At 43.0% G+C, this 20,293-nt stretch overlaps 1 protein-coding gene across 9 annotated transcripts in view; it reads right to left on the bottom strand.

Moving 5' to 3' along the window:
- Positions 1-1,896: 1,896 nt before the first annotated feature.
- Positions 1,897-20,293, bottom strand: part of SDCCAG8 (SHH signaling and ciliogenesis regulator SDCCAG8) — a 175,608-nt gene continuing 157,211 nt past the window's right edge. For 2 of the 9 annotated variants that reach the window (XM_084828224.1, XM_084828234.1), the window contains one exon: positions 1,897-2,888. In XM_084828224.1, the coding sequence (XP_084684350.1) occupies positions 2,880-2,888 (9 nt within the window). In that variant the 3' untranslated portion in view covers positions 1,897-2,879. Of the gene's footprint in view, positions 2,889-6,331; positions 6,447-16,677; positions 16,852-20,293 lie in introns of those variants that run through there. The other 7 variants (XR_014786806.1, XR_014786807.1, XR_014786805.1 and 4 more) reach the window with 6 other exon arrangements.

Below are 20,293 nucleotides of genomic sequence, written 5' to 3'. Positions count from 1 at the left end.
TCCTCTGAGTTTGATGAGGCCATTGACAGAAGTTTTTAAAAAAACATAGTACATGCATTTCAGACTTGTTGACTCCAGCTTGTACTGGCTTCCAGGACATAATGTGTGCCCTCTTGTACTGCAGCCATCTTGAGGAGATAGGTCATTTCTATTTATATTTTGGCAATTTTGCACACAGCTTTGCTTTCCTCCCTAATGATTCTTCCAGCACATTTCTGCTAATTAAATAGCATCTATTCCAGTATTGTTTTACCAAATTTCCAGCTTTCTTTATTTGCTTCTTGAAGCTGGCAGTTCTTGCACGGGCCATGTGCTTCTCCTAGAGTACAAATGTAAGGTTTTCCTTACTAACTGCAGGGTCTCTATATTACACCTCAATGTACACACTTTGCTGCTACTGTTTGTACTGTCTACAGTAGAATTTCCTTATCTTGCTCCTGGTAGTGCATTACAGGCAAGCATGAAATGTAAAATATTTATTTAAATAAAAACTCTAAATTGGTAATTGAATTACCTCCCTGTAGCTTTAGAGTTTGTGAAATTTCTTGACCTTGCTAGTTCTTTCATTAGACCCATGACAGATCTAGTCATGGTTAAGGACATTAAGCAGACATGATGACAATTCCAAGAAACCGTATTACTGTTGGTCATACTTAAACTGTTTATTTCCTTAAGTATATGACCCACAAGGATGTGAAATAACTACAGCCGTTTTTGTACACTGTACATCCTTAGTATTTTTACACGTATATGAAAGGGATGCACATTATTTTCCTTCGTACAGACAGCTTAAATAAAGCACTATGTCAATCTGCTAATGTGTTTATTGTTGCTTTTGTTTTGAGGTGCAAACATGTGTAAAGGTTGCAAAAAAGGAGTTTCTAGTTTTATTCATGATTTTTAGGATAAAAGCAACTACTTATCCCATGAAAATTATAAACAATAAAGTAGTATTTTTGTATTGCAAATTACAGCAAACATAAGTGATGTACAGTTTAGAAAAGTATAAATCATAATATGCAGCCCACATAAAAGCAATTCTTAAAAGGGTGTTATTTAATTTTATTTGACAACGAGTGTGCACTCTCTCATCATACATATAATAATTGATAGATAACGTCATGTGCATTGTCAAGCTGATTTCAAAATTTTATATCAGTTATTGGAAAATTGCTATAACTGGGATGGAGATTTTTCCTTTCAGATAGGGTTGGAAATTTCATAACTAAAAACGTTTATGAAGTGCTAGTTATTTACAAGGTACCCACTGTCCATGGGGCTTATTGTAAAAAAATGAGAAAAAAGAATAAAGGAGTCAGAAGGAAGGATCCACATAAACAAGATGCAGAATTTGTAACAGGGTTTGTAGACAGGCTTGCTAAAGAGGAAGGTAACATTGGGAAGGCCATGTAGGAGATGGTTTTGAGAAACAGACTGATTTTTAAGAGAGACAAAAAAGAAATTGCCAGAGCGTGGCAAGGTTATTTTAGGAAGGAATTCAAGGTGTAAAAGGCTACAGCAAGTTAAAAACGAAAGGTTCTAGGATGAACAACAAAGGCTATTGATGGAAACAGAGACCAATGAGAGGATAAGAAAGGCGGGGATGAAGAACATAACAAAAGAAGAGTATGTTGGGTGCCAAACTGAAATTATTGATAAGAAAACTAATTTTTTTAATAACGTTTGCTTTTGCAGGGTTGTAGATAAATTATATATTCAATTTCGGGTGTGGAACCATCTCAGAAAATGCATAGATTCCAATATGGAAGCCATGTAAAGATGGTAAACTTTTTGTTATTTTGCCATATCATATATAAGAATGCATATTGTGTCATTTCCATGTTTTGTGAGGTGAAGGAACCTGTTGGTGAATAAATATTAGAATACATTCCAATTAAAACAAAAGCAAGTTTATTTACATAATATGTGCTTTATTTCTACACAATAGATGTAAAACAGATGAACAAGTGACACAATATAAACAGGCTCAAAATATTAACATATTGGCAGACCAAAAAATAAATGAATTGTATAATCTGGCTGTTGACAAACCTTTTGTAGAAGAGGCATCCGAAGCAACATCCTAAATAATTCTGTGGGACTTTACTATTGCTACTAAGTAGTTGTGTGATTCCAATATTGCACATTTTAATCAGGTCTCCCATTTTGAATATTGAATGTGTTTCAGCCATTTTTTTTTCATGATGTTATAACTTCAACTCAGCAAAAACTACCTCCTTTCATAGCTGAATGATGCTGGTCTTGCTAAGTCAGCTGCCCTGGACTTGTAAGGCCCAACCAAATATTTCTCATTATATTTAATTCCAGTGCTATTATGTTGCCAGAAATAGATTTGCAATTTTGTTGTTCAATTGCACACTGCCTGATCTTCCTGACAACACTGAAAATTATAACATTAAATAAAGAATTGCAAGATGACACTGAACAGCGGCAAAAAAAGACTAAATTTCCTTTCACTGTCAAGTTGACTCAGTTGTTTATTGAAATCAATTGTTGTTCCTTAACTTCCTCTTCAAACCGTTTTCTTTTTCATGCTGTTAGTAGTTGCACTGCCATTTGCATTTTGTGCCATTTCTTTCTTCTAAGCCCTGCCCCCACCCCGTTCTGCAGTTCAATGTCTGTGGGTAGCCCATTAATATTTTTGAATTCTCTGAGGCTTGTGCACCTATAACTTATCCAGCACTATGCAATTCCTCATTATTATTTGAAAGTCAACACTGAACATGATCATTTTGATCTTGACAGAGGATGCACAATGAACAGTCTTTAAAGAATACATTGTTCTTAATGTCATTCCCCAGAATGGATTTTGGTGTCTTGGCATGATTGCCTTCAATTTAAGGGGATTATGGCATCAACTAGCACACCTGAAAAGGAAATATAAAAATTAGCCACCAACTATAAAATACTTAAATATTTTAATGTTCACAAACACCACTATATACATTCTCATTTTTTTATTACATTTACATTCTACCTTTCTTCCATGGAACTCCAAGCAGCGTATCTGGAGCTCGCAGGAGTTCTCCCATCCAGGCACTGACCAGAGCCAGAACTGCTTAGCTTCAACAAGAACAACATGAATCATGTGCCTTCAGGCCATAGCCATATATATCATGGACGTAATAATAATTAACGTATCGCCCACTTTTCTGCTAAAATATCCAGAGCAATATACAACATAATCACAAAGTCATCTAAAATCAATAAAAAGTACAAATAAAACCAACCAATTTCTAAAAGCAACAACAAAGAACAATGCAATTAACACACACACAAAAACACACCACCCCTACCAGCAGCAAAGGTGAAACATGTTACACATTAAGGAAGCAATCCTATGGCTGCTAGTCAGCGGCTAGACAGCCATAGGACGTGGTTTTCCAAGGACCGACCACAGAGCCCGAGGTCCCTTCCCCAACTTCTGTGTTGCCTCGTAGGCAGAGCGGAACAGCCCCACTGGGCGCAGAGCAGACAAAATGGGGCATTCTGGGGCAGGGAAGGCAGAAATGCCGGTATTACACATCCTGTGTCATTCAGCAGCCTCCTCCCCGCTCCGCTTTCCCAAAATCGGCTGTCTATCTGCAAAGGCAGGGCAGGAGAAGCGCAGCGGGAACGATCCCCTCCGTGCTTCTCCTGCCCTGCACTGGATAGCCAGTCGCCTCCAAGTTCGGAGGTGGCCACCTATCTGTATAGGATTGTGCCCTAAAACTATTAGCAATAAAACTAAGTGCTACACATTAAAATCCCATCAATATAGGAGACTCTTCAGTTTATTCCAAGAAACAAAAGGAAGCCTGACAAATTTCTGTTGGGAAAGTATTCCAGAGTCATGGCACCACCACAGAAAAGGTCAATTGCCAAATCTTCAGTTGTGGTAAGGTCTCAACACTGATCTAAATTGCCAGGCAGGCCTATAAGGGAGAAGGCAGTTCCTAAGGTGATCTGGTCTTAAGATGTTTAGGGATTTTCAACCCCCCCCCTCCCCCGGGCTGCCATTTTTATGTACGAGCCCACCAAAAGGAAATCTGCAGTTTCCAAGATGGCTCCACATCAGAATTTTATTGTATATACCACTTTTACAATTATGCAATGCTGAAGTAAACCATCTAGCTCACCAACTAGGAAGTCAAAACATTCTCAAAGACAAGGGGTAGCTAATAAAAGAAGCAGAAAAATAGTTCAATAGGTTTCCAGTGACTAGTCATGTTTAATCCTGGCCGAAGAGTTCTGGTCAGAACACAGACAGACGATATAGAAATGCAAAGGCAAGTTAAGGAAGAATCTCCATTAGTCAAATTGAGAAGTAACTAAGGCATAAACGGGTCTTATGTTGGTTCACACATTCATGTACATCACTTGATCTCATGTACATCACTTGATTCTCAGCTGCATATGGGAATTGTCCCCATTGATATATATTGAATTTGAACTGACATCAGGTGATATGAAAATTCTATTAGTAGTAATTAATCTATGATGGCTCTTTCATACGTGTAAGGTACCATTTGGCATCTGTTTATCAGCGACTGCAGCATGTGTGAACCACCCTTCGGTGGGGATAATCGGGAAAGAAAGGCCTTTAAGCAATGTGGCAAAAGGGAAACACAGAAAGTTTAACACAAGAATACTTGAAAGGCCCAAAGGAAAGGCAGTAATCAAAGGCTGTGTACTTCACGAACAAGGATGATAGTGACAGCTGCGTCGTGATGGAAGAACGAAGTTCATGCAGAAACTTGTGCCATATTATGTGTAGGATAATGCAAAGACATCAGAAAGATGATTTTTTGAAGTTTGGAAGCTAGTAACATTACTGTTGATTAGAACGTGAAGGTGATAGGGTTTTCAGAGCAAATAGCAAGATTAGATGAATTGGGAACCAGTTGTTGAGGGAAGCATTGATGAGAGTTGAGTAATAGGAATACAATAGATGGTTATGTATATGCTTAACTTTCCCACTAAAATTGATGTGACTACAAACCTTAAACTTTATCTGGATTGTGCCTTAGTTATATGTGGTCAGTATTGTTCTCAGTTTAAGTCCATATTTATTACACTAGGAAGTCATTTTGATGACTGGAGGCATGGATAGTGTGTAGCTATTCCTCTTAAAACACATAAATTAATATTCAGCATTAGAATTTGTTTTGAGATAATACATCAGAGATTTCTAATGATTGCCCAGAAAATTCTAATGACTGCATAGCTGTTTGCTTTAGCCCTTTTTTTTTCTTTTTTTGTACAATGACATTGTGTTACACCTCTTCTGTTTACTTCTGTCAAGCATGTACACGTTTATTTATTTATTTGGGTTATTGTTTTTAAAGCCACCCTACTGCTGAAAACTCAGGGTGGATAACATTAAAATATTTTAAACATGTATTTAATAAATATTTATTACATATTTATAAGGGTGGAATGAAATTATTGCCTTGATAATATGTTGTCAGTCCTTGTTAGTTACTATTGAGGACCGAGGTTTTTTATATTATCCAGGAGCCAGTTTGTATGTTTTTGTTGGATTGTTACATTGATAATCCTTCCTTTTTCCCTCTTGCAAGGAACCCAAGGCAGTTTACATGCTTCTCCCCCTCTCCATTTTATCCTCACAGTAAACCCTGTAAGGTAGGTTAGGCTGAAAGTCAAGTGACTGGCCCAAAGTCACCCCGTGAGCTTCATGGCCGAGTGGGGTCTAGAAGCCAGGTCTCCCGAGTCCCAGTCCAATGCTCTAACCACTACACCACACTGGCTCTCCTGTATTAGCCTCTTAAATTTGTTAGAGACACGGGATTACTGATCAGGCTTGCACTTTCTTCCTCTTCCCTCTCCTTTGAGCTCACTGTTTTTTCTCCCTCGAATCCCCTCCCCCGTTTCAGTGTTAACTATGGTTAGCATTATGTCTGCAGCAAGTTGTCCACTAACCACAATTAGCTTTGGAACAGAGTTTGAAATTATGGTTGGAAGCTGGTTTCAAACTCTGGATTAGTACTAGTGATGGCTAGGGATGAGATCAGGGCAGAATTAGCTCTAACCATAGATAGTCTTGGACAGAGAAGGGAGGGGGGTTTCAAGGGGGAGAGGGCAGGAGCAGACAAGCCAGACAGGTAAGGTGAATGACGAGAGGAGAGGTCAGGAATATGCATGCTTGAGGGGTGCTTCCAATATCTTAAATCATAGTTAAGATTGAAAATGTTGCATCTACACCAACCATCTATGAAGCATCATGTGTATGGAAGCCTCTGAGTGCAGGGAGGCTTCTCAGACACCTACTACAGGCACATGCTTGAGAAACCACCTTACAACCATCTTCCTTCCAAAGAGAAAGTTGCTATTGATGTTGCCCGTGCACCACAATCACAGCAGCCTTGATTTTTCATGCTAGACATAAGGAGTAGAAGTCATTGCCCAGCTGGCCTTGCCTGAAGCTGTGAAGGGGATGAATAGGAAAAAAGCATTTTGACACCAAAGCAAATTAGGAAAGTAGTTATGCATTTCCCCCCTTCATCCCCTAGTCCTGCTGACCTCTAGCAAAACATGCACACACACAGAAGACAACCTTGGTGGCTCTCATGGGGGTGGGGGCAGAAGGGGCACAATGAAATAAGGCAGAAGAAGGGACTCCCAACAGCATGTGCCTGGAGTGGGTGATGGATTGATTCCACATGTGTTTGGAAATGTCTATAGATGTGGTACCTCATTAAAGAACAAACTAGATGAAAGGTAGCAGAACCATGTCTTTGATTGCTGGTCTTCTTGAAACATACACAGTGGGAGGAAGGATCAAATTTGAAGAGCAAAAGGGATCCCAGGTGAGGTGTCCTAAACTCTCTGCACATCCCCACAGCCCCTTACCCAGGCAAAGTATTGGAGCTTAGCTGAGAGAAAAGCCATGTTACATGATGCATGAACGCTCCCCCCGCCCTGGTCAAGTCAGGGTTGGGCTCAGCCAACTGACCTATTTTCCAAAATACCAGAAAATGACTTGGTTGACTTAGCACTATTCTGAATTTGGACAACATCCCACTCCTGGTGTCTGGTTGGGAAGGGAAAGGAGTCCAAACTCCTCCCCCAACCCACCGTGAGCCCCCAAAGCTTGCCCCACTGCTCTTTCTCTTCCCCAAACTTACCTTGGAATATGAGAAACATGATGTGGACATCTGCTCACACAACAAGACTTTCTTTCCCCTTCCCCATGGTCCCTGAAAATCTGCTCCAGAGTGTCCTCCAAACCTCTGGAGCAGATTTTTAGGGCACGCAGGGGACTGCAGCAAGGAGGGGAAGCAGCTGAGCTAGTGGGAAACCGTCACTGGATTTCACCCATAGTGCTCTATGGCACCTGATTCCATACTTCGTGGACACCAGGTGCCCTGGAAACAAAATGTCCTAGGGCTTCTTGCCCTGAAACACTGTACGGTAGTGTCCCATGTGTAAGGCAGGGATAGGCAGACTTGAGGCTTCTCAAAGCTTGCTTTTTACTAAAAACCCTAAGATCCATCAACTGGATCCTAGTGAAAAACAGCAGCTCAGGTGGGCACACACATGCTAAGAATGAAGGAACAGGGTGCCTCTAAGCACATGGTCAGCCCAGGAAAGCCACTACTGGTTTTCCTCCAAGAGTTATTTTTCACCCACAGAATTTTAGCTGAGGCAAGGAGAGAAAACTGTTTAGTTGTTGCTATTGTTAGGCAGTTGGGAGACAAAAATCCTGCCTATCTACAGCAAATCACTTACAGCCAATCAGAGATCTAGTAAGGAACATGTAGTTCTTCTTTGCGGTCTCTGTGCATCACACATACGGGCTTGGCGCCTGCACAGAACCTCGATTCAGGAAACTTCTATAGCTGAGGAATTTAGCAGGAACCCTCCCCCCCCCATCCCAGAGCCATGTCCCTACTGGGTTCCCACTTATTCCCTCAGTTCTCTTTCGACCACCATTATGGTAGCCTCGTGAGGGAACTTCTCTTGTGTTCAGTTCAATGTGAAAGCGTTTCTCAAAGCTGAAGCTTTTATTCTCTCTTTTTCCTCTCAACTTTTTCTATCTTTAATTGTTTTTATTTCTATTTGTTTTTGTGATTTCATGATCACCCTCACAGGCATATCGAGAGTGCTGTTTAGAAAGTGTGTCTATCATGGGACTACGTCACCACAATCCGACAGGCATTCTCTTTGCCTTTTTTGCCTTGAAGAAGGCAGGACTGAATGGAGGTGCTGATCTTGTTGACAATGGAGCTGGACCATTGCAAGTCCATTTCAGTGCTCAAGACCCGACGTTTATTGGGCTTTATGGTTGCAACAACATCTGTAGTCCGCTAAGCTCAGTTGAACATGAGGCCCCTCCAGAACTGACTCATACACAATTTTGATACCAAGTGGGACATCTGTCAGGCCAAGCTGCAACTTCTGCAGGACGTAAGGGACTCCTTACGATGGTGCCAGCCAACCCATCAGAGGACATGCCCTTTCTTCAGTCCTTGCCATCCAGAGTAGTAACTACGGATGCACCATTCTTGGAGTGGGGAGCTCATTGCTTGGGCTTCATGATCCATGGACAATGGTCAGCCATGGAGGCAAGCCAATAAATCAACCTCCTAGAGTCAGGGTGGTGAAAAAGGCCCTTCAGGCGTTCAAGCTGGACCTAGTGGTCCAGGTCATCTCAGACAATACAACGGTCGTTGCATATCTGAACAAGGAAGGGGACATGAGATCAGTCCCACTCCTTGCTCTAATGCTAGAAATCTTTCGGTAGCATTCACCTCATCTGATCGGACAGGTTGCAGTTCATGTTGCCAGCATGGACAATGTTCTGGCAGACCAGCTCATCCATACCAAGCTTACCTCCTAGAGTGAGAATTGGACAGATTAGTCCTGAGGACTGTGTTTCAGAACTGGGGCACGATACATGTGGACCTATTCACCACTTGGGTGCGCCAGAATTTTTGTAGCTCAGCAGGTCGCAGTGCAGGTTCATGGGGAGATGCTTTCTTTATCAAATGAACAGGAACATTGTTCTACCTTTTCCTCCTGTTCCCACTGATCACCAGTGTTTTGGTGAAAATTGGGATAGCCAGTACCAAATGCGACCTCCTTGGTGGCCCCGCCAACTGTGGTTTTGCCTGCTGTTCAGGATGGCGCAAGTTCGGTACCATCATCTTCCATCACATCTGTCCCTTCTCACTAGGGAGAACACCCAGACCTAGCAACTTTCTGCTTGAAGGCATGGGTGACAGAGACTAAACCGATCCCAGCACCAATACAGAAAATCCTTGATGCTGCTTATAAGCCTTCTACACAGCATTCGTACATGAGGAAATGGACTGCTTTTTCCACCTTTGCTCACACTCAAGGTTTCCACCCGCTCCAGTGCTCCTTGAACCAAGTACTCCAATTTCTCCTTTCCCTCTTTGAGAAAGGACTCAAATTTCCATCATCATGAGTTTATTTGTCTGCTGTTTCTGCTTCTCACCCTCCCGTTGAAGGTTTTGCTGTCTTCTTGCATCTGACAGTGAAGAGATTTCTGAAGGGGATCAGGAATTTGGCACTACCAATTTGCTCTATGGTACTGAGCTGCAGTCTTTCTGTACTGCTTGACACACTCTCATCCAAGCCTTTGAGCCACTGGCGACTATGGACTTGCACCTTCTTTCTTGGAAAGTTGCAGGGGTTTTTTGGCTGTTACTTCAGCATGCCATGCTAGTGAACTCTGTGCACTCAAGAGCAGACCAGCCTTACCTCACTTTTCAACAAGACAAGATGGGCCTGAGACCTGACCCCTCTTTCTTGCCTAAAGTCATGTCAGATTTTCATTTAAACCAGGACATTATTCTGCCTGCTTTCTTTGCTTCCCCATCTACACCTTCGGAATCAACCTTGCATACGCTCGATGTAGAAAGCCCAAGCCTGGCGCACAAGTCAAGGACCAAGCAGTTCTGGCTCTCACCTTGCCTCTTTGTCTGCTACGCTGGCAAGCACAAGGACCAGCTTCTCTTGACTCAGCACTTCACTTCCTGGGTCATCAGGACAATTGAGCTGCCATATGAGCTGACTGGGCTCGAACTATCTGCCCCAGTCCGAGCTCATTCTACGCATGTGGTAGCGACTTTGTCACATTTGACAGGGAGGTTGCCATCCCTGAACTGTGCCGCACTGCAATTTGGTCAATACCGTCTACCTTTGTTAGACATTACAGACTGGATGTTTGGGCTAGAGCTGGCTGTGTTTTTGGTTGTGCCGTCCTTTCTTCTGCATTGTAATAGGACACCAACCCACCACCATGTACGTTAGCTTGCTATTCACCCATATGTGTGATGCACAGAGACCATGAAAAAGAAAGACAGGTTGCTACCTGTAACTGTAGTTCTTCAAGTGGTCATCTGTACATTCACACAATCCACCCGCTGTTCCCTCTTCACTGTCATACTTGAGTTCAGTGTTTAGTACCAAAGGTATTTCTTCTCGGTTCTGAGGCTAAAATGCCGGTGTCAAGGAACTGAGGAAATAAGCGTGAATACACTAGGGTCATGCACACTGGGATGGTGGGGGAAAGGTTCCTGCCAAAATTCCCCAGCTATAGAGGTTTCCTGAACTGAGGCTCTGCACAGGCGCAGAGCCCATTTGTGTGAATGCATAGATGAGCGCTTGAAGAACTACAGTTACAGGTACCAGACAGCCTGACGTCCACAGACGTCTGCTACCCTGGGGTGTTTCCAGATGAGGCTTTTATGACACCATTGCCCTGCCTTATTCATGGAGTTTTATGGAGGGTTCAGGCATCATAGTCTTCCACTCATAACCTTCCCATGTTTTTCAACTGCTGCCTCTTTCTTCTTGCCGCAGAAAATCAGTTGCCAAAAAAAAAAAAGGTGGAAGAGCTTTGGTTCCCTGAAAAATGTATGCTTTATGCTTTGAATGTACAGTCTTGTTTTTTCTTGTTTTATTGGCCTGTTTTAGCTAAATAAACATCTTTCCTTCACCCGTTGGTGTGTTCATTGCCTCCAACTATCCAAAAAGAACCAATGCCTATTGACAAAACAATTGGCAAAACACCAGGGAGCTTAATAACTGTATTTCCTTCAGTCACTGGGAACCCCATACTCTTATCAGATCAGCAAATCAGGTAAGAGCAATGGCCTAGCCCGTGACACCTGTCAACTTGGCCCACAGACAGGTTCTGCGTCTCACACCTCCCTGAGAGATATACACTTAGTGGGCTCTTTCTTCCCCCACCCCATCGGGAGAAATAAACTACCCTCCATTGGCAAGCAGCCAAGCCAAGTGGCAGTAGCAAGCTACAGCCAACCTTGAGTTTCTTACATTAAAGACAACTCTGACTGTTCCCCAGGCAGACAGCTGAAGCTAGAAGCTGGGCTAACAGTGTACAATTCACGAGGCATAACACAGAAGGCTTGCTAGGCCTGGATGAGAAATCTAGGCATAGATGTAAACCAGGCTGTCATGTGCATTTGTGATGCAGAAGAGAACAATTGTAATGCACCACTAGCTCCTCAATATACAACGGTCTTCCGTGTTTCCACTACATCTGGTAAGTGGGATGCTGCTGTGGCAGAGCGCTAGGTAGTAGGGAGGTAGGCAGGCAGGTACACTGGCTTAGATTGAAATTGGAGCTGGATAACTACTTTTACAGAAAAGGTGCTTGCTTCATGATGCTACTGAGCATTACAAGCAGGAAAAGCTAATATTCTGATCTCCATGGAAATAGCTGTAACAGGAAAGAGTATCATGGATGATGGTTCAGTCCAGCATAGCCACTGTTATCTGAGGAAACGGAACATCAACTACAACGAAAGCATTTATAACACGATCACAAAGAATGCCCCCAGTATTTGCCAATTTCCCCCTTCATGGATCACTGCCTTGTTGTGGCGAAGGGGCTTGCGTAACTCAGTGAAGCCATAATCTATGCCGTGCAGGGCCACCCAAGACGGACAGGTCATGGCAGAGAGTTCTGACAAAATGTGGTCCACTGGAGAAGGAAATGGCAACCCGCTCCAGTATTCTTGCCAAGAAAACCCCATGGAACGTATCACAAGGCTAAAAGATATGATGCCGGAAGATGAGCCCCTCAGGTCGGAAGGTGTCCAATATACTACTGGGGAAGAGCAGAGGGTATTTCCAAGTAGCGCCAGAAAGAGTGAAGCGGCTGGGCCAAACCCGAAAGGACACTCAGCTGTGGATGTGTCTGGTGGTGAAAAGAAAATCCGATGCTGTAAAGAACAATATTGTTTAGGAACCTGGAATGTAAGATCAATGAACCAAGGTAAGCTGGAGGTGGTCAAACATGAGATGGCAAGATTGAACATCGACATCTTGGGAATCCGCGAACTAAAATGGACAAGCATGGGAGAATTTAATTCAGGTGACCATCATATCTACTACTGTGGGCAAGAATCCCTTAGAAGAAATGGAGTAGCACTCATAGTCAACAAAAGGGTGGTAAAAGCAATCCTGGGGTACAATCTTAAAAACGATAGAATTATCTCAGTACAAATCCAAGGCAAACCATTCAACATCACAGTAATTCAAGTCTATGCCCTAACCACTGATGCCGAAGAAGCTGAGGTTGACCGGTTCTATGAAGACATACAACACCTTCTAGAACTAACACCAAAAAAAGATGTCCTTTTCATCATAGGGGATTGGAATGCTAAAGTAGGAAGTCAAGAAATCACCGGGATACAGGCAAGCATGGCCTAGGTGTACAAAATGAAGCAGGACAAAGGCTAATCGGGTTTTGCCAAGAGAACACGCTGATCATAGCAAACACTCCTTTCCAACACCACAAGAGGCAACTCTACACATGGACATCACCAGATGGTCCATATCGAAATCAGATTGATGATGTCCTTTGCAGTCAAAGATGGAGAAGCTCTATACAGTCAGTAAAAACAAGACCTGGAGCTGACTGTGGCTCAGATCATGAGCTGCTTCTTGCACAATTCTGGCTTAAATTGAAGAATGTAGGGAAAACCACTAAACCATTCAGGTATGACCTAAATCATATCCCTGATGAATATACAGTGGAGGTGAGGAATAGATTTCAGGGATTAGACCTGATAGACAGAGTGCCTGAGGAACTATGGACGGAGGTCCGTAACATTGTTCAGGAGGCAGCAACTCAATCCATCCCAAAGAAAAAGAAATGCAAGAAAGCAAAGTGGCTGTCTGATGAAACTTTACAAGTAGCTGAGGAAAGAAGGGAAGCAAAAAACAAGGGAGAAAGGGGAAGATATATCCAACTGAATGCAGAGTTCCAGAGAATAGCAAGGGGAGACAAGAAGGCCTTTTTAAATGAACAATGCAAAGAAATCGAGGAAAACAACAGAATGGGAAAGACTAGAGATCTCTTCAAGAAAATCAGAGATATCAAGGGAATGTTTTATGCAAAGACGGGCATGATAAAGGACAAAGAAGGCAGGGACCTAACAGAAGCAGATGAGATTAAGAAGAGGTGGAAAGAATACACAGAAGAACTATACAGGAAAGATCTGAATGTCCCTGATAGCCATGATAGTGCGGTCACTGAACTTGAGCCGGACATCCTCGAGAGTGAAGTCAAGTGGGCCTTAGGAAGCATTACTAACAACAAAGCTAGCGGAGATGACAGTCTTCCAGCTGAGCTATTTAAAATCCTAAAAGATGATGCTGTTAAAGTGCTGCACTCAATATGCCAACAAATTTGGAACACTCAACAGTGGCCACAAGACTGGAAAAGGTCAGTTTACATTCCAATTCCAAAGGGCAACGCCAAAGAGTGTTCAGACTACCGTACAATTGCACTCATTTCACATGCCAGCAAGGTTATGCTCAAAATCCTACAAGCTAGGCTTCAGCAGTATGTGAACCGAGAACTACCGGAAGTACAAGCTGGGTTTCGAAGAGGCAGAGGAACTAGAGATCAAATCGCCAACATTCGCTGGATCACGGAGAAAGCAAGAGAATTCCAGAAAAACGTCTATTTCTGATTCATTGACTATGCTAAAGCCTTTGATTGTGTGGATCACAACAAACTCTGGCAAATTCTGAAAGAGATGGGGGTACCAGACCACCTTACCTGTCTCCTGAGAAACCTGTATGAGGGTCAAGAAGCAGCAGTAAGAACCAGACAGGGCACAACCGATTGGTTCAAAATTGGGAAAGGAGTACAACAAGGCTGCATATTGTCACCCTGCTTATTTAACTTATATGCAGAGTACATCATGAGAAACGCCGGGTTGGATGAATCACAGGTCAGAATTAAGATTGCCGGGAGAATTATCAACAACCTCAGATACGCAGATGATACCACCCTAATGGCAGAAAGCGAAGAGAATCTAAAGAGCCTCTTGTTGAGGGTGAAAGAGGAGAGTGCAAAAGCTGGTTTGAAACTCAACATTAAAAAATGGCATCTGGCCCCATCACTTCCTGGCATATGGAAGGGGAAGAAATGGAAGCAGTGACAGATTTTATTTTCTTGGGCTCCAAGTTCACCGCAGACGGTGACTTAGCCATGAAATTAAAAGACGCTTGCTCCTTGGGAGGAAAGCTATGGCAAACCTAGACAGCATAGTAAGAAGCAGAGACATCACCTTGCTGACAAAGGTCCGTCTAATCAAAGCTATGGTTTTCCCAGTAGTAACGTATGGCTGTGAGAGCTGGACTATGAAGAAGGCTGAGCACCGAAGAATTGATGCTTTCGAACTGTGGTGCTGGAGAAGACTCCTACGAGTCCCCTGGACTGCAAGGAGGTCCAATCAGTCCATCCTAAAGGAAATCAACCCTGAGTGCTCATTGGAAGGACAGATACTGAAGCTGAAGCTCAAATATTTTGGCCACCTAATGCAAAGAGAAAACTCCCTGGAAAAGACCCTGTTGCTGGGAAAGACTGAAGGCAAAAGGAGAAGGGGACGGCAGAGGATGAGATGGCTAGATAGCATCACTGATGCAATGAATATGGACTTGAGCACGCTCCAGGAGAGAGTGCAGGACAGGAAGGCCTGGCGTGCTATGGTCCATGGGGTCACGAAGAGTCGGACATGACTGAACGACTGAACAACAACAACAACAATTTGCCAATTTACTATTGGTATTATTTAAATGACCTCTATCAGTTGTGGATGCTTATTGAAGTTGTCAACAAGCAAACATATTACAAGCCACTTCACAGCATGGCCATTGTCCTTCTGTGTGCAAAATCTTCCAGGTGGGATCAAGGGCTCCTACAGATGCACCTTTAATTTGAAATCTTCCTATCTCTGATCCGTAATAAAACTGAAAGTGGCAACACTGTTTTCTAGCATTCATTATGAAAGTTTTACATTATGTTTTAGCACTTAGATTTTGAAAGAAGTCTTCTGCACCATGTTAAACATTTTTATTTTAAATTTTATTTTTAAAAATGCTTCCAAATCACAAATGAATCATAAAATAAAGTAATACCAAAAAAAGCTATATTTCAGGAATCCTATAAAAAATGTTAAGGGACAAGAAGTTCTGAATAAATATGTAATGTCATTTAATGAGATACACTCATGTACCTTACCTACGTATTGATAAGACACTGACCTGGTTCGCACAATCAAAATAAAACACTGTGGCTTATTTTATCAAAAATAAGACAAGCTGTGCCCAGGCAGTGATTATGGAAATCATGCCCCACATGCATCATGATTTAAATTGCAGGGCGTGATTCCCATAATCACCACCCGGCTGCAACTTGTCTTATTTTGATTGTACAAACCAACCCATCTTATGACATATCTACTTAAAACATTTATAGACCATATCTCCAAGCCTTGAGGTAGCTTCCAACAAAAAATAAAAATCGCCATAAAACAATAATATTATAGAATCTGCAGCAATACTGGACCACAATGTTTGCTCTGCACCCACCTGCTTTTCAAAAGAAGAAGGTTTTGCATCCTCTCCCAAAACCTCATTGAGGAAGTGGTTCTATAGCCTTACAGTAATTGTAATAGCATTTCACTGTACCTCAGAGGTTATATCTACACAGCTTCTCACATATAGGGCAAATTCCCTAATACTTGAAATTTACAAAGAACAAGCAATAAATGTTGGAAGTTATGAAATAATGAATAGTAATATTGAACCAGTTAAGACTGAAATGAGCTGTTTTAATTCAGACAGTCAAAAAAACATGATGGGACACAAAATATCTTGTGTTTCCTCTTAGTATGGTTCAAGGTCTTGTTCAAAGGATAGAGAAGTGTATAGTGTCAACTGTTGAAAGTATCGGCAATTTCCCAGAAATGAGACCAGAGGTATCTTCCTGGAAGAGGAGTCACTTTAATGTCTGAAGTCATTGGATTGTATCCAACTGTGTCATTCCATTAGCACAAATGATGTTGCGCTAGCAGAAACTAGGTTCTGAACTATGCACAAGAGGAGAATCCAACTAGCGACTTTTGCACAAGCACAGTTGAGCAAGCGCAGTTGTGTAAGCATTTATGCACTGCAGATGCATAACCCATTGTGCAACCGGTTGCATATTCTGCTTGCGTAACCCATTGTGCAACTAGGGGACGACCACTTGTGCAACAGAAAGATCTGGAGGAGCTCCACTAGTGCTACTTGAGTTTGTGGAATGACACCATTGGATACTGCCCATTGGCCCAACCACTTCACAATATATTCAGGCTGGGATTACTTATTTGTAGTGTGGGAAGATATATTTGCAAAGGTTTTATTGTTTTAAAACTTCTGGTTAACAAACTGAAACAAGGTAAGTGATATAATTAGCCAGTGTTTTCATTTAATGAAGGCAATATCAAAGTAAGCTTCAGCAGTTCAGTGTTATGGCTGTGGTGCACAGCGTAGCTGAAAGATAAAAACAAAAGATGGGCTTCTGTCACTTGTAGGAATACCATGTGCTTAGGCTTCTTCCTGTGGTTAAGTTCACTGGGAGAGAAAAAGGTAATCAACTGTTCACAATGTGGAAATGCTCTGTAAACAGTTACGTGCTTGCATTGTACTGGACCGGCTGACCATTTTGTTTGAAAGGCCAAAAATGTCTTTCATGGAAATACTTTGTTCTTGAAAAACAAGGTTTCCATGAGGTCTAAACATTGTTCACGTTTAGCAGCAAATAACAGAACCCTTGTTTTACGGCACATATGAGATCCTATCTCTTCTCTTTTCTTGAAAAGATGCGGCAGGTTTGTGCCAGAATACTGTTTACTCTGATTTTTTCAGACTGTAGAAGGGGAAGATGGTTTTATGCTATTAAAAACAAATCAGACTCTAGTGGAAAGGCTACCTTGCATCTTTTAAACTACTACTGTGTCTATTTGCATATTACTCCTCAAGCTATATTTTAGCACTTCAGTACAGTTAGTACAGGCTGGGAGATATACTGGTGATTATGCATAAAATAGAACCAAACAGGGCTACTGAGAAACAAGAGGAAGACATTAAGTTGACAGAGGTAAAACAGCAACAACAAAGAAGGCAGAAATTAAAAACAAAAAAACCAAACCACCCCCGTTAGGATTGACCATATCAGTAGCCACAGAATGTTGAGTGCCTGGAGAAAAAATGGTGGTGTGAATGGGGTGGGGAGAATGGATCTGCTTGAGCCCCTTACAGATTATATAGTACCCTGCAGGAGGGCAAGCGGGTGGGCTAGAAACATGAACAGGAGCACTCCTGTTAGTGGTGAAGAAACATTGCAGGTCCCACTTGTATTAAAATATTTCTATGCATGAAAATGGAAGGGAAGTTCCAACTGCCTCCTGTTTTTCTCCTCTGATTGCAACAACAGCACTTGTCAGCACTGCAAAAATGTCCAAGCTGCAGAACCAGATGGACAATCAAGGCAAATCTAATCCTCTCACTGTGAAAGTATTTCAAGGTCATGTGACTGTTCCTCCCTATGATTTTCCAACTCGTAAGTGGAGACACTTTTGTTTAAGGCTTCAGGGACCCAGGCTGGCTATCATCCAATAAAGCTCTCCATGTTTCTTTGGTCTTCACCCCACCAAAATTGGAGAGGGAGAGCCGGAAGCAAGCAGGATATGAGAATGAGGTTTGGTTTCTCATGGCTGCTTCATACATGATGGGAGTAGTGTGGTTACTACCAAAAACTGCTTCTATGCGGTGGTGATGTGTTATACAAGGATTATAACCTTGTTATGGGCATTGGCCCAGCAGGTGGAGAATTCCCATGCCATGGTCCCCAGGTAAGTGCAGTGCTCGAATGGAAACTTCCATGTAATTGGGCAAAAGCACACTACAAAGCAGTTTATGGAGTCCACAGCACATGGATGTGATTTTTTTCCCATACTGCATGCATCACATAGGAAGACGTATTCAGGTTCTGATTGAAGAAGCACTGAACAGTAGTTCTGCTACTCTTATGGATTACCCATGCAAAGTTAAGAAATAAAAAAGGCTACAGAGGAACACATTCTCATTACTTTCTTCCTTTAGATCTCAAGACTGTAACTCAAGGCAGTTTCTATTTCATCACCATCACCAATCTCCCCTGAGGATTTTGGGAATGGAGAACTTGGGGCTGCAGTAGCAAAGCCTGACAACAATATAAATGCCACCTGGTGGCATCTGAAGAAGAGGTGAGACAGCAAGACCTCTCCATCGGCTCAGCTGTGACCAACTGCCACTGGGTCCTCCTCCTCTTCCTCCCCACCTGGATAGTTGCCCACAATGGCCATTCTACCTGGTTATTATGTAGCATTATATAAGAACTGGTACCTGAATTTACTCATTTTCCTCTTCCCCCACCCCATTTTTGTATTCTGTCTGTCAGGGTTGGATTGCAGCCCATAGAGCCCCAAAGCAGTTCTGATTCTGAGGAAGAGATAGAAACCATGGGAGAGGAACCCGTGCACTGTTCAGAGGCACCGCCGGAGGGACAGCCCCTCCCTGATCACATTCCTGAGAGTAGTAGTGACCCTGGCAGGCAGGGGGAGGGACAAATGGAGCTTTGGGATGCTAGGCACCGGCGCAGGGACAAGTGGGAGATGGAAGGCGCTGAGAGGAGGCACTCCGCGCGCTTGGCGCGACGTCAACAGCTGCGCCCCGATGCCCCATGGAAAAGGGGTGGACCTTCGCCTCCTAGCCCTTAGGTTCAGAGGCTTCCCACCTTTACCCTCCATATGGAGATCAACTGATTCACTAAGGCTAGAAACCCCTAGTAGGCAGCTCTCTTAAGTTTCCCTCATTAGGGTCATGCAATTAGCATCTGTAAGCGTCATTAGGTTGAATGGTTATAAAGCCTTGGAAAAGAGCCCTATCGTCTGCGTGTTGGTTCTGGCTACTTGAGGATTTCAGAAGGCAGCGAGGGCACTCCTGACACTGTCTATTAGATTGTGTGCCATTATTTTGTAGCAGCCATATCGGGGGTCAGACTAAGTAGCCTCATGCAGTCTCATGCTTCATGTTCTTGCTGAGCTCTTTCTCCCTTGAATATATTGTTGTAAGCTGACGAGACACAGGAATTCCTTATCTTGTCAAAGGTCATACAATTGTATATCTTGTTCTCTGTTGTTCTCTTCTGTTCTCTCCTTATCATGGCTACCCTATAACCCAGTTCTTGTATTATAAACAATGGTGCTAGGAGAAGAAATGTTGAGGACTGCAACCCCACGCGGGAGGGGGAGGAGGAGCCGTTTCATATGTGTCACAATGTCTATAAAACCAATGTGCTGATGTATTTCGGGGCTTCTGGCTCTTTGGAAATGATTCCAGCCTTAAGCCCGCGCATTAAATAAAGAATCTCTTTTTCCTTCACTCCGTGGTCTCTCTGACTCTGGGTTCTGCAACATAAATGGTGCCGTGACTCGGATGTGGCAGGCTCTGAGCCAGACAGGTGGCAGTTGCCTGCTCTTGATCGCCGCACCGGGAAGACGAGCTCGCCGCATGCCTCCCTTTCTTGGCACCACCGACCTTTTTGTCGAGTGAATGGGAGAAAGCCTGCACCGGGATCGCCCAAACGGCAGTGAGCGGCAAGAGAACCTTGGGAAGCGGAGGAAGGAACTTGAGCCCTGCCTGTATCGGAGCTGCAATTGAGTTGAAACCCACATTGGAAGCCTTCAGGAGAAAGGCAAGTATATGGGGAAAAGAGGGCCCCGCCTTTAGGGAGAAAGGCCACTGGGCAGAAAAAAAGAGGGCCCCGCCTTATGAAGAAGGTCAGTGTTGGTGGTATACGTATACAAAAAGAACCTACTCCTTGCGGGTAGAAGGGGGGCCTGATCACACCCCCGAGTGGGCGCCAGTACCCAGCACGCCAGTACTCAGTAGG

Source organism: Heloderma suspectum, chromosome 1 (genome assembly GCF_057233095.1).
Source record: "Heloderma suspectum isolate Gila_16-S chromosome 1, 16-S_ref, whole genome shotgun sequence".
In the NCBI taxonomy this organism is placed as follows: domain Eukaryota; kingdom Metazoa; phylum Chordata; class Lepidosauria; order Squamata; family Helodermatidae; genus Heloderma; species Heloderma suspectum.
Note: the sequence above shows the minus strand (reverse complement) of the source record. Positions and strands in the feature narration are given on the sequence as shown.